This window comes from Phalaenopsis equestris, unplaced genomic scaffold (assembly GCF_001263595.1).
Source record: "Phalaenopsis equestris unplaced genomic scaffold, ASM126359v1 Scaffold000088, whole genome shotgun sequence".
NCBI classification, from domain to species: domain Eukaryota; kingdom Viridiplantae; phylum Streptophyta; class Magnoliopsida; order Asparagales; family Orchidaceae; genus Phalaenopsis; species Phalaenopsis equestris.
This window is the reverse complement of record NW_018164530.1, coordinates 1,012,921-1,028,123: the sequence shown is the minus strand read 5'-3', so window position 1 is coordinate 1,028,123 and position 15,203 is coordinate 1,012,921. Positions and strand designations below refer to the sequence as shown.

At 35.5% G+C, this 15,203-nt stretch overlaps 1 protein-coding gene across 1 annotated transcript; it reads right to left on the bottom strand.

The window, feature by feature from the left end:
• Nucleotides 1-1,773: 1,773 nt before the first annotated feature.
• On the bottom strand, nucleotides 1,774-15,202 carry LOC110019943. The gene is given in 9 exon segments (XM_020717839.1): nucleotides 1,774-2,262; nucleotides 2,265-2,382; nucleotides 7,360-7,505; nucleotides 7,798-7,922; nucleotides 8,006-8,526; nucleotides 13,841-14,104; nucleotides 14,199-14,594; nucleotides 14,668-14,785; nucleotides 14,858-15,202. Coding segments are annotated over 9 exon segments (2,295 nt in total). The 5' UTR covers nucleotides 15,103-15,202; the 3' UTR covers nucleotides 1,774-1,900.
• Between the last annotated feature and the right edge of the window lies 1 nt (nucleotide 15,203).

The window sequence follows — 15,203 nt, the reverse complement described above, 5'->3', positions numbered from 1 at the left end:
TATATATATATATATATATATAATTTAAGTTAGGGATATATCAAATAAAAATATCATTGTTTAAATTTTAGAAAATGAAATACACTTTTCATGCCTGTTAAAGTGACATATATGTAAAAAATAAAATGAAGCTCTTGGATATGTCTATAAAAAGGAATTGAGATGTATGTATTTATGAGTCTGTTTGGAACAGCTGCATTTTATGAGCTTATCAACTGCAGCTTAGCTGCCCTAGGAAGTTGTTGCTGAGAAGCTGGCTGGCTGGTTGTTTCAGTAAATTGAAAACAACAGTGTGGCAACTTATTTTGGACAAATGACCTCTTTGCCTCTGTCTTGTAATACTGTTTATAGTATAATTGTAATCTTCATATATTTGATACTTTATAAGCAGAAATTTACTATATAACAGTACAAAAATTTAGATGCACAAATCACTTATATAAAATTGTACATATATTTCCTAGCAGCAAGCACAAAAATGATGGCAAAGATGATCTGATGCTCTTTCTCTCAATAATTTCTCATTATATGTCTTAAGCGTTATCAGTAGTTATGTATGATATGTTTTCACAGTAATTGTCTGATGCTATATATTTCTCTGCCTCACTTCAGAGTGTGTTTGTGATTGAAATATATGTTTTTATTGTCCTGAGAGTTCCATAATTGGTATTAGTCCTGAATTTCAGTAATAAAACATGAATTTCTACATATGTTTTCTAGGAGTGAACATAAAAATGATGACAAAGATGATCTGTTGCTCTTTCTCCTAATAATTTCCCTATTAATGATAAATCATCATAGTAATTTTTTGATATAATGTACTTCACTGTCTCATTTCAGAGTGTGTGTGCGATTGAAAAATATGATTTTCTAAGCATAACATTTGCAATTCGGTTTGCATGAGCACGCTCAAACAGACCACAACTACATATGTTTCCTAGCAGTAAGCATAAAAATGATGACAAAGATGATATGTTGCTTTTTCTTACATTTTTTTCTCATTATATACCCCAAAGAGTATCAGTAGTTATATATAATATATCGTCACAGTAATTTTCCGATGTCATCTATTTCACTGGTTCAGTTCAAAATGTGTGTGCATGAACGAAAAATATGCTAAACAATGATACCGGAAATATGAACGAAAAATTTGCTATACAGTGCACATCCACGATAAACAAAAAATTTTCAAAGAGAATATAAGGAAAGGAGATACTGGAAAAAAATGGTGCTCGGAACGACGGGTTAGGACAGAGGAAGCAGGAGTTTCGCAGGGAAGGCAAGAGCAGAAAAGGAACGAGGGGTGGAATCCAGGGGCAAGCACGTAACATATCGAAGAAGAAACAAGCGTTTTGCTAAACAACGCGACCGCCCCGAGCAAAATGTCACCCAAAAATAACGCAAATTAGCAGCCCCAGGCCACGCTGCGCGAAAACTACCACCCCAAACAGATTCTAAATCTTCCATAAAAAGAAAAAAAAAACTCGACTGAAAAGAAAAAAAAACAATAATAATAAATATTGATCTCATTGGAATCACACATCATTCTCTTTGTTTTCACATGTAAATAAAATTTTTATTCATTTAAACAGTCTAATTAATCAATTATCCTATTAAATTATCCATTAATTATTCTAATCAAGATCATTCATAACTACATCTTAATAAATTCCAAGTTTAATGCAAACCACTCAAGAGTAAGCAAGTTTGTGCAGAGCAAACCAGCATTGCAATAACTCACTACAATTAAACTAACTCAATAAACTAAATCCAGACACTCAATAACAACTAACTGGGAAATATGTCTGCTTCCATTTTAACAATATTTAAAAAATCTAGGAACTCATTTGACATTTTTAACATACTCTTGTAAATAGCCTCACTGGTTTATCTTCCCTCTTCAAAAAACTATAATTGTTCTGTACAATTCATCTTTACCATCAACAGGCGAATATCTATGTTTCTGCCGTCGCCAATCACTAGCTTCTGCCGGAGCCAAAACCTCGTCGGCTTTGTTCCAGTACCAGGGTTGGAACTGGGGAAGAAGAATGCCATGAGAGTAGTTTGCCGGAAGGCCAACAGAACCCCAGTCTCTTATTCCTGGACCGACTTCTTGGACGCGGCGACGGACAAGCAGACCACCAATGTCTTCTCTTCTGATCTGAGAGATGGTTCTAAGAACAGCCATGTTGATGAGGAGAACAAAAACTGCATCTTCCTCAGGCAGGAATTCTGCTGCTTGGAGTTTCCAGTTGAGAAGGCGGTGGCTTTGCCATCTGGGTTGGCTGGGTTGGACCTAACTATGGTGATGTAGTGCTGATCTTCTTCTGGATTGGTTTCGCTGACTTGGTATTGGAGTTTTCTTCCTGGTTGCACCAGAACCTGCATGAGATTTGCATGTATTTCAGTGAAAAAAATATATGAAAATATATTTTTGTTGTCGAAATCAAAGTTATGTTCTCTGTAATGATGTATTGACATCTTCTGGAATGGTTGGTCTCAAGTGAATCATGCAAAATATATTCTTGGATACAGACAATTTCGAATAGATGAGAAGTTAATTGATATTGTGGCATGAAAATCGGTTATACATTACACCAGAGGGAGATTCATGAGTAACGCAAATTTATAATAATTTGCAATACTTTTTGCTACATAGTATAACTGAAATTTCCATTTCATATTCTCTCACTCCAGGCAACCCATCACGCGTATCATGAAGATCATAAGAAGTAGATATGATGTTTCATATATCTCCTAGAAGAAGATCTTGATCGCGGTTTGGGAAGTAGTTCACATAGTTCGAGGTAAAATCATTTGATTTGAATTATAATTATAATTTAAAATTATTTTTTTATACTAATAAACATTGTGTAATATTTTTTGCATAGATCCTACTGGCTACTTGAGCATCACCAGCAGACTCAACGAATTTTTGATGATAGGAGCAGCCATTGACTGGATGATATGTTTACTATGACCCGTAGGAAGGGGGAGCAGCCTATCTGGACAGCCGACAGCTTGAGCCACTCCCGATAATCAGCTGTAGGGGGAGAAGGCCCAACATAACCATAGTACCAAAAGGGATACAAATGCCACATTCCACAAGTACTAGAGGAAGTTGGTAAGATTCACTCAATACTTGACAAATTATTAATGGAATTATCCGGTACTTACTCTTTTCAAATGTCGTAACTGAAGAAATACGTGATGCACTATTGCTGAAAAAATACGTGATGCACTATTGCTGACAATTCACAATTCCGTTGGTGACTGAATATTGGATTCAGGGGTTTCCTTCCATACATCTTCCTACCGGGAGTTGATGTGAAATTATGTTGCAGGCGATTTTGGGAAGACATATTTGGCTGATGGAAAAGCTCTGAACGTGGTGGGGATGAGAGACGTTGATATTGCACTCTCTAACAAGAGCAGATGGACTTTGCAAAAAAGTCAGACACGTTCCTGAGTTAAAGAAAAACCTCATTTCTATTGGACAGTTCAATGAGGGTGGTCATTCAACAATGTTCTCAGATAACACCTGGAAGGTGACCAAAGTAGCATTATTACTGGCTCGGGATAAAAAAAACTGACACACCATATATGACTACAAGTTTACTCAGGCGTGGACATATGAGTCAAAGGTTCATTTTGGGGAAACAAAAGAAGGTCAATTTCTTGAAAGGTGGCAGAGCGTCAATAGGAGGAAAACTAGATCTTGTATACACAGATGTGTGGAGACCTTCTCCAGTGACATCTCTTGGAGGCTCTAGTTGTTGTATAAAAGTAAGATTTATTGATCTACCAGAGGCCACAGTGCAAGGCAGTGATGGAAGTGAAGAGGAGAGTGGGTCCGGGACACTCATTCCTATTGTTCTACAGAAAGATGATGGAGAATCACAGAGCTATGAAGAAATCTTGAAAGATGAAAAAATCGAGCAAGTGGAAGCTGACAGAACTTCCACCAAAGAAGAAGACATTATAGAACAAGTGGGTGTACCCGGTGAAGACTGCGCTTGATGGTAGTAAGAGGTACAAGACTGGACTTGTTGAAAAGTACTTTTAGCTGAGGAGGGATATTGCCCATGCAGTGGGAGTTGTAAGTAGATACATGAGTAACCTAGAAAATAGCTTGGAGGTACAAGACTATGTTGATGTTGATATGTCGACTAAGGATGTTACTCTTGAGAAACTGAAGTTGTGCTCAACTTCAGTTGGTCTTCCAGGGTGAAAACAAGAGTCATGAGTTGTAGAGGTCGAGGAAAGTGAAGGATATCATGCTTGAAGAAAAAAGTCGGTACAGCCAGCAGATGATGCATCCTGTAGATGGTGAAGTCAGTGTCTTATTCTCAAAGTGGGAGAATTGTTAAATATACAGAGTTTGTGGCTCACCTACCTCTCTCCCACCTACCTCTCTCCACATACCTCTCTCCCGTTTCGTTTAAATAGTCTTTTTTGGTCTGTCATAAGTGTTAAGCCAAGTCCTCTTCAGAGCTAAGAGAGAGAAAGGAAGAGAGAAAGAGAAAAGAAGTTTTCTTGTAATCGTCGAGGAGATCAATGGGTGTAAATTCTCGAATTACTAAAATCCTCTGTAGCACCGTGGACGTAAGTAATTAGCCGAACCACGTAAATCTGTGTTATTTTTTATTTGCAATTTTTCAATCCTGTTTTTTAACTTTATTGCCTTCATTTTTCATAACATGTAGAATAACTATGAGAGCACTCGGGACACACAAAGCCAAAGCTAGAGCTCGAGTAGTAGTCGGTCTTTTTTTGAGCAGTTTGACTACAAGTCAGGGAGGCAAGCTACTGGAAAGAAGAAGAGGAGGATTTATGGCTTGGGCGCTAGGGGTTTTGTATATGAGGTCGAGCACTCCCGATCACCTCGGGGTCAGATGTGTCATTGTTAGATCATGACGAACTTGTCAGGCATGTCATTGCAATGACTGAGGAGCTCGATGAGCTATGCGATATGGATCACAGATCATTCGAGAGGCTTAAGGTTATTGTTGCACCTGGAGCGAGTTGTAGACCGCCGTAGAAAGTGACTGCTTAGTGTTGTGCATGAGGAGAAAGAGAAGGATGAGTGTGATGAGAATGCCCTGTAGAGGTTATATAGTTTCTTTCTTATTTGATATTTGGACATAACATTCTAAATATATATTTTTCATTTACATTTTAGAAAATTTGTGTTAAATAGACTGTTTCTTAGATTTTGTGTGGTGTATAATGATTTTATTTGCTTTCATTGTCAATTTATGTTTGTTAAATCTATTGTGAGCTATAGTTTATGTTGGTGATGATTAAATAGCAAATGTAGGTGTAAAAATTTTGATTGGTTTCTTACATTTTCTTTAAATTCGCTACATGTTTACATCAGATTGGCATCGAAATGGTCGACAGAAATTAGCGTTTACCAAATCCGATGCTAATTCTAACGCTAATTGACTATTGATGAACTTTGCCGCAAACATCTCTATGATGGATTATTGCGACGCAAATCATGCTCCAATTTGCATCAAAACGTTCCAACACAAAATCAAACGTTAAATATTACGTTTGTTAGTTCTCCGTCGCTACATACTAATGTCAGATAAATGCAGCCGCAAAATTCGCCGCAAAATCTTGACATTGGAATTTTCCACTGCTAATATGTTTGCGACCCGTGTTTTTGCGTCGAAGTTAAGGCTGGCGTAAATCCACCGATAATAGAACATTGCTTCAAAATTTTGTCCTATTAACAGTAGAATTGTTCGACGCTAATCAGTATTTTTCCCGAAGTGATAGAGATATATTACATATGTATGTATGTATGCATGCATGAATGTATGTATTTATATGTATGTATGTGCGTGTGCTTGTGTGTGTATGTGTGTGTGTTAAATATTTTATAAGAAGATTTATATACGTACCACTTAATTAAAATATATTTACATATCTAACTCCAAAACTTCTATTTTTACATGTATATATGTCACTTTATACATGCATGAAAATGTGCATTTAACTTTTTAAAACTTCAAATAGTGGTGTTTTTAATGCAAGAAGAAAATTTTGGGTGCAATGCATTTAAATGCCCTTATTTTATCAAGTTAGCTCAATTCAAATTTGAGAAAAACTTATATAGATATTCGAGTCAGGTCTGAATTGACTCAAAATTGGATCATTCTCAGCCTAGTTGAAACTATTGCTAATGGTAAGAAAGTCTTAAGATTATCTCACAAGTACTACAACAATTGCATATGATGAAAGCTTCAAAGCCTAAAATATTTAAGAAGCAAGAGAATGGATGTCCTCCAAGAGAAAGGGAAATTTTAGGTTGAGATATCCTGCCCTGAATTTGATTGGGATAACTTTCTATCCATTAAACTTACTTTAATTTGAGTGGCCTATAAATGTTGATTAATTAACAATGTATTACATTTACTCAAAACAAATCCAAGGGATAGAAAGAAATATCATGATCAAATTTGATTTGAGATATATCCAGACCCAAATTTGATTAAGTTGGTTTTCTATCCGTTTAATTTACTTAAGATGGGCATAATATGTGTTAATTAATTAAATATGTATTACACTGATCTCAAAGTAAATCCAACAAATAGAAAGAGCTATCATTATCAAGTTTTGATAAGGTATCCTACGGCAAACTGGTTAAGAAGGTTTTCTACCCTTTGGATTTGCATTGAGATGAGAGCAATACAAGAGATAACTTATTGATCATCTATTGCACTTATCTCAAAGCAAACACTTCCAAATCAAATTTAGATTATAAGATATCCTGAATTTTTTCCCCTTTAGAAGATTTCGGTAAGTGAATGTTCTATATTAAAGCTATAATATTTAAGGAAATTTCTGTACATACCACACAATTCTTATGTATCTACATATCAAACACCTAAAGTTTAATAATTACATTTATAACCTTTGGTATTATAAACCTATTCATGAAAATGTGTATTTTGCTATTAAAAAGTTAATAATAGTAGTATTTTTTATGTGATGTTAATGATTTGAGTCTAGGGGCGGAACCAACATCTTTTTTAAGGCAGGGCAAACTGCCCCCTAGACCCAACGTGGGAGGGACTAGAGTAACGAGGAACAAAATGATATTTCAGGGGGGGCAAAACCGATATTTCAGGAGGGGCAAAAGACTAAATTACCCTCTCATATAAGTAAAAATCTAATATGTAAACATATACTAATTGATTGGTGTGTATGTAAAGACCCCTATGCTAGAGAAATGAGCCATTCATTGATCTTTAGTGAAGAGCGCCAAGTTAAAAAAACTATTCAAAAGAATACAAATTAAAAAAAATAAAAAATTAAAACATAAGGTAGAAGAGGGAGCTGTTATACTGATTCATCCGAACTCTCATTTTGAAGCTGAAAACTCAATCCATGCTCCCAACATATTGTCAAGACATCTCCAGTAGACAATGACCAAACTATCTTCTTCTCATCTGAATCATCTCTTGCAGGAATTGCAGTACCAACCACCTTTGCTGATCACAACAACTTAATTCAGTCATTTATTTTTCAGGCCAAAAATGAAAAAAGTGTCAATAGTCCCCAAATTTTTTGTTGAGGGTCATTTTAATCCCAAAGTCTACAAAATTGTCAATCAATCCCCAAAATCTTTTAATATGAGGTGAAATAGTCTCAGTTCAAAAAATTTGGGGGCTAGTTTGACACTTTCATAAACTCTAGAACTAAAATGACCGCATATAAACAGTAGGGGACTATTTTAACACTTACCCCATTCATAATTAAACTTATAAACAAGTGACTTCTTACCAGGAGCATAACCTACAGAACTGGCAACATAGGACCACTGGCCTTCGCGTACTTCCACAATTCTATCATCCCATTTAACGGCTACTGGAGTTTCAGCTCCTCTCCTCCAAAACCCCCTACCTACTCTACACATGTACATTAAATCTCTATCAATTAATTCATATTGCAAAATTATAACTACCTTTTAAAGCCATAAGAAAAAATCAACCGTGTACGAATAACAAAGCACTCCCTTCCAGCATGATCGAGCACTGTTCGAGATAACCAGCGACCTTCTTGCGGCCTATAACGGTTCATTCTTAGTATAACATCTGAGATCATAGCACCAGAGTCATCAGTCACACAATCTGGAACAGTTTTCAGCAAGTATGGAGCTTGGACTGGGGGTGTTACTGAACACAAAGCCCTACGTTCAAACTCAAGTTCTCGGATTACTGTCAATGAGTTTGAACGGAGCAGATCATTCCAGTAAAAATATGTCTTTTTAATCAATTTTTTATTTTTCAGTAAACTGTTTCCGTGTTTGCGAACCTCGATCACGATGCCTCTTGTGCCAAACTCGCAATAAAGGTGCCATGTCTTCCTCCATTGTTCGGAAGATGATAACTCACATACGGACTTGTCCAGTTTTAACTCCTTGTGAGATCTAAATGTTCTCATTCTCAGAAATGTCTTGCTTACATTGTGACTCTCCTTTTCTCCCCATTTGCCTTTGAGAAATACTATCACCTGCAGCAAAGAATTTCTGAGTTCAGCTGTCCAAAGAAAGCAACAAAAGTTTATTATCATCAAAAATAACAAAATATTATTAATCTTGAAAATTTCTTTCAATTAATAAGTTGGACTTAAAATTCAACAAATGATGCTGAAAAGAACTGCTATAATGCTCATGCCAGGAGTCTGCACTTTGTTTACAACCAATATACTGCATGTTCAAGCAAGTGACCAAATATTACTTGCTAGACACAAAAGATTGACTAGTGTTAGGTCTAATACAAATCTACTCTCAATTTGGAATGTTAATATATGGATCTAATACCCAAATATAATCCGATAGTAAGGGGAATAGTTTCTAGCACATATTGAAAAGATCATCTTGATTCAAAAGAGAATAAAACTTTCAAGAAAATTAGGCTCGATGCTTATAACACATAGTTAAAGAGTAAGGTGCCAAAATAGTCCTCTGATTATTTACATGGGATTATTTCAGTCCCAGAGTCTATATAAGTGTCAAATTAGTTCCCAGATTCTTCAAATTGGGGCTCTAAGAGTCCTTTATGGGGATTACTTCAGCCCCATTTTAAAGAATTTGGAGACTAATTTGACAATTTTATAGGCTTCAAGACTAAAATAATCCCATGTAAATAGTTAGGGGACTATTTTGGCACTTCACTCTGTTAATATTATGTGAGAGAAATCCGGGATGGAGTTTTTTATGTCTGAGCAAGGAGGGGCAGACTTATGATTTTATGCATGCATGATAAGAGATTGGAGTTTAGATCCTGAAGTTACTTATATAAAAATGTGCATAATTAATGAGAAGAATAAAGGAAATGGGAGTCAAACTAGAGAACCACTACTTTTACCAAACAAATTAAGATTTTTTTCTATAAGTTCCCTCGATCTCTTGCCTTCTTCTCCCTTGACCTTGATTTGCTCCATTACTTTTTCTCTCTCTAAGATAGAGAGCGAAGTTTAAAGAATCTATAAATGGACGAAGAGAGAAACAGAAGAGGAAGAGGAAGCCAACATTTAATTTATGCAAGAGGAAATAAAAATAGTTTTTTTTAAATTCCATTTTTATTTCAATAAAAAAGTCCATAGTAATTAAAAACATGGGGAAAAAAAGAAAATGCATTTGAATTACAATAGCTAATATACTCGTCCACAAATTCAAGAAGAAGAGAGTGATTCTTCCACTTGGATTCAAGTAGCCTCCTTCATGCATACAACTATTTTAGCGAAAAAGAATTCAACTTCATAGTAAAATTTCTTCTCCTCCTTATTGTTAACTTTGTAGCTTATTGTTAGTTTATTGTATGCTCATAAATACAAATTGTCGAGCACATATGAATTCATGCAAGCACAACATTTGCCTCATTTGAGTCCCTATTGAATCAAAAAGTGAATTTCATCAAGAAGGATCCACCCGAAATCAAATCCGATTAAAGTACTCTTAGATCCTCTAATTTGGAATTAGGGGGGTCCTTCAAATGGCCCAAATCATGCAAATAATATTCAGCTAAATTATCTCGAAAAAAAAAAGGCGGAACGCTTACACTGCACTCTATAAAACACTTAAGAGAGTAATCTAATTGCAAGGCTCTAACCATATTTGATGTCATGATAGTCAATGTTATGATGAAGAGTTCACCAAAAACAATTTAAAAAAAATTAAGCAGATTCTCTAGCATCATCTTTCGAGGGAGTATATTTTCCTTAGAAATAAGAATTGCATAAGGGATTATTTAATAATCGAGTAAAATGGGCATGTGAAGAATGTTAGGCTATTATTTGATAAAGAAAATTTTATATAAAGATACTAAGGAGATAAAGCTTAATGCAGTCTTTTTATTAAAATATCATACTCTGCACTTTGCACCAAGTTAAGCAAAAAAAATAGTTTCCCTGAATTTACTTTACTGCCAATCAAAAAGCTTCGGAACATCAAAATATATTGAATTAATTTTACTTTGCATTCTAAAATACATGTATTCTAAATGATTGCAGCAAACAAGCCATAAAACAATTTTGTTTAAGAGAACACGGCCGATTGAGAAAGGTTTAATTGATTTAGAAAAAGTTATTAAACTCCAGGAGAAAAAGGATAGAGAAAAAAATGAAACTCAACATAAAGGGCAAGCAAGTACTTTATGTCTACTCTCCAAAAGCCCAAAGAACAACAAAAAAATCATTAGTCAATGAAAGCAATCTTCTAAAGTGAACCATGTAGGACTGCACTAACATGAAATTAATCTGCATTAAAGCCACTAATTAATATGAATATTTTTTTTTAAAGTAATAGCCATTAAAGTCATCGATCATTGTGAAAAAACCGTCTTAGAAAAACATACAAAACTCATCAGGTTAACTATTTCGCACTGCTAAACAACTTTCTTACAAGGCAATTTTGTTATCAATTAGTCTCACAACTTATACAGGATGTGGCAGTTGTCAGCAAGATTACAAATTTAGCTATAATTAAATTAAATATTTTAGGAATTTCTACAAAAGAAACAAAAACAGGAAACAAAATTTGAATCCATAAAGAGCTTTGTCTGGCCTATCCTAATTTTTAAAGTGAAGCATAAATCTTAAAGTATTCACCAAAGGGGGAACCGTGGGCTGATTTTTTATTCAATTGGACCAAAGAAAGATGAATATATAATTGCTAAATTAATAGATAAAAGAAAGTTGGAAATCCTACCTAGAGAAATAACTAAATGAGAGCTCTAAGGAATAACTTACTTTGGAGTGATTAAGGAACAACATAATGAAACATATTATTGATCTAAGAAAAAGGAGTGGGTTTAGCTGTAATGAAGATGAGAAAATGGTTCAGACTTTACATTTAAATGAGATACCTGTGGAGAGTTCTGGGTGATACAGCAGTGACTTGATGAACAAATTTTTTAATATAATTTTGAAGTCTATGAGGATGTCAAATAATTAGAGAGGAAGTATTCTAATGTAGATATTTAAGAACAAATGCGTCGTTCAAAATTGTGGTCATTATATAGACGAATCAAACTCATGAGTTTTACAATGAAACAATGGGAAAGAGCAATGGAATGTGGGCTTAAAAATATTTATATAAATTTCAAAGAACAAATCTGATTTTATGTAAGGAAGACATACTATGAAAGAAATTTTTGTGATATGACGATTAATAGAATAGCATAGAAAGCAAAGCAAAGGTATTTATATGATTTTTATGAAGCTTGAGAATGCATACACTCGAGTAATACAAGAATTGGCCAAGAGCGCATTAAGGCAAAAAGGTATGTGCCAATGACATGATAACAGCACTAAAAATATGTATTATGGGGCATGTACTAGTATTAGTAGTTGTCTGGCAACAACTAAACAGTTTTAAATTCAGATAGATTTACACATACTTTCAATATTAAGTACATAACTTTTTGCATTGGTTATTGACATACTTTTAACATATATTAAAACTACACTACCTTGCAATATATGGTTTATGGATGACAAAGTTCTTAACTATTGAGGCATCTATCAAACAATGAAAAATTTAAACAATAGAGAGAACATTTAGAAGACAAATAATGTAGAATTAGAAAAATGAATACTAAATATATATAGTTTTGAAATTTTAGTAGGCATGATATTTACAAATATTATTTAGTATTATCAAAATATAAAGTAATGCATAAGTGATATGCTTTATTATCTTTGATCTATTATACAAAATAATGAATAAATAAAAGGATGACTTCTAGAGTTATAATTGGATAATTAAAATGGAGAAGTGTCAAATAAATTGTGTGATAAGAGAATATCTTGGAGAATTCAAAGTATTATCAACAAAATCACAATTAAATATGATGATGTGTGGATCCAAATGTTAAGCAGCTAAAAAATAACTAATATTTAAGTTGAGCGAAACAGAAATAAGAATGCTAAAATATATGTGTGTGGAAAAACTACAAACTATATATTAAGAACAATTATAATATAGATATGGCTCAAGAGTGAATTATTGAAGACAAAAAGTAACCTTATATAATGTATGAAAAACAAGTAATAAATATTAGGTGTTAATTAGCAATTTAAGTGATTAATAAATTTGAATTCTTTCATTCATTTTGAAGATATTTCTTATAATATTATTAATGACTTAGCCTCGAGCCGAGCAAACTTTGCATCAAGATTGGCTCAAAGGTATTCAAATTGGTCTTTAGCCAAATAAAGAAAAATTATTAGTAGGTTTAATCTAATTTTTTAGCAATTCTCAATTCTCAATATCTAAAATAAAAATATAAATAATAAATTATTTAATGATGTTAATAATATGTTAAATTATAAAATAAATGATTAAAACTATCTTTAAATAAAAAAGTCTTTTCAAATAGATTTTTTATAGAAAATAAAAAAATACCAAAAAGATGGTATAGAGATTATATTAAACTGTCGAAATGGAATAAGAAAAATCAAAGAAGATCTCAGTTTGAAATAGAGAAGTCATCCTATGTTAGACTTTGAAGATGACGATGACAACGATGATTCAAACAAGCTTGTATTGGTGAAACCAGTTCAGAGATTGGCTTAAACAAATAGAAAGAAGTTTGGCATGTTAAAACAAAGTGTATTGAAGTCTAATTAGGCTTAAACTAACCCATACTAGACCGACGCAACCTAGAGGTATAGATCATCTTCTTCCACACACAACCATGATGATAATAGCTTTATTAAAGGCCAACTATCCACCCCATTCTGCGTGATAGTGGGCGAGAAGAACGCCAACAGCTTGATTGTCGTCGATACGTCTTTATTTGTTCCTAGAAAATCATAGTCTTCATAAGTAAATATTTGTTGCAAATTTAGGACAACTGTTAATATTCTACTAGATGGTTCTGAAATTTGCATGCCTTTCAGCTTTACAAGGAAGAAATCAACACAATTTAAAAAAGGTTGTCATGTAAATATCCTAATTTGTCTCTAAAATTTACAGAATACCAGGCTAAACATTCAAAATGGTATTACATCCAGAACAACTTCTTACTTGGAAAGTGATAAAAGTTGCCATGAGCTCCTCATTTTTGGCTCAGAACGGCAAGACAAATCCGCAAAATTAAAAGCCATGCGATCCAAAAATATAAATTATAGAATAACAACATGACCACTATTTTGTACCATAGATGACAATTTTGTCCCTTATTTTAGATTAAATGGCAGTCAATATTGCTCGTTTGACTTTCATCCATGTGGCCCAATTTTGAACCAGAAGCTCCTAACGCAATTTTATCCATTCCTATGAAAATGAAAGAGTGGTTTAAGCGATACAGAGAGTGCTAACCTCCATAAGGAACCTTGGTTGAAGGCTTTTGTAATGGCGATTCACATCGTTGTTCAAAGCATCCCAGTTGAAGAACAATCGCCCTGGTGACGCCGGCAGATATAGAGCTGCCCCAGCTCGCTCGTATGGATCGTCGAACGCAGCCTCCCATGCCTTGATCGTCTTCTCCGCCTCCTCCATCGTCACCTGATCATTGAACCCCACCACCCACCTCCCAAAATCTCCCATTCCCTCCATATCAGTCACATAAATTCCCGGGAAACTCTGCTACGGCCGCCAAAATTAGATCAAATTCATGGAACCAACAACCACCTTCCGTGAGGTAAAAAAAAGACAATCTTTTACGGTGAGGAATCACCTGGTGAGTGTGCCACATAAGGCGTATATCTGCTGCTGGCACCATCCGAAAGCTTCCTACTTCCGAATTCTTCACCAGGAAGAGAAAATTTATGTACCTCCTCCGAGCAGGGACGAGGTAGACGTTCTCCGGCAAGAAAGGATCGGAGAAGAAGGAACAAAGCTCGCGGCGCTTAAACACGGACGCAAAGATCCCGCTACAAGAGATCGCATTTGAGGTATCTGCGTCGGATGAATTATCCGCATCGATCTCGAATTCAAAGGGCTCTGATGGATGGCGGATGTTCCAAATCTCACGGCAGCGGTCGGCGGCGTAATCCTCGTTCTCCTCGTCGAGAATCGCCGGCCGATCAATAACCGCCCCGAATCTGGAAACACAGTATTCGCGATAGTGTTCCTGCGGTGAAAGATCGTTGATGTCGAGATCGGTAACAAACGGAAACGGGATTAGTTGACGATGTAACAGTTACCGAATCGAGACAGTGGCAAAGCCAGACCCATTCAACATCCAGCGGCGGGAGGAGCATCGGCACCGAAGACGATTGGTTCGATAGATCCGCCATCATCGGCATCCATATCTCCTCGTACCTGAAGCCAAACGTTCATTCAATTTCCGTAAGAGGGAGAGATAAAGAGAGACATAGAAGTAGATAGATAGACCGGCGGACGGAGTGGAGGATGGCGGCGGGGTGCTGCAGGAGAGTGGAGCACGCGACGGAGCGGAGGAAGAAGAGATGGCGGCGAGCAGCGGCGACTAGGTCGATGGTGATTCGGATCTCTGTGGCCCCTTTTGTGGGAAAACATGAGGCGGCGGCGGCGGCGGTGCTGCTGTCGCAGTAGTGGCGGCTGTTGGCGGCGGATGAATCGGAGGAGGTGGAAGTAAGTCCGATATTTCGGGCCGACATATCGGTTTTGGCGGCAATGGCGGAGCGGGGAACAACTAGGCTGTTTTCTCCGGCACGTAAGTAAGTAAGTGGAGATGGATAGTAAAAGTTTAAATGGAAAT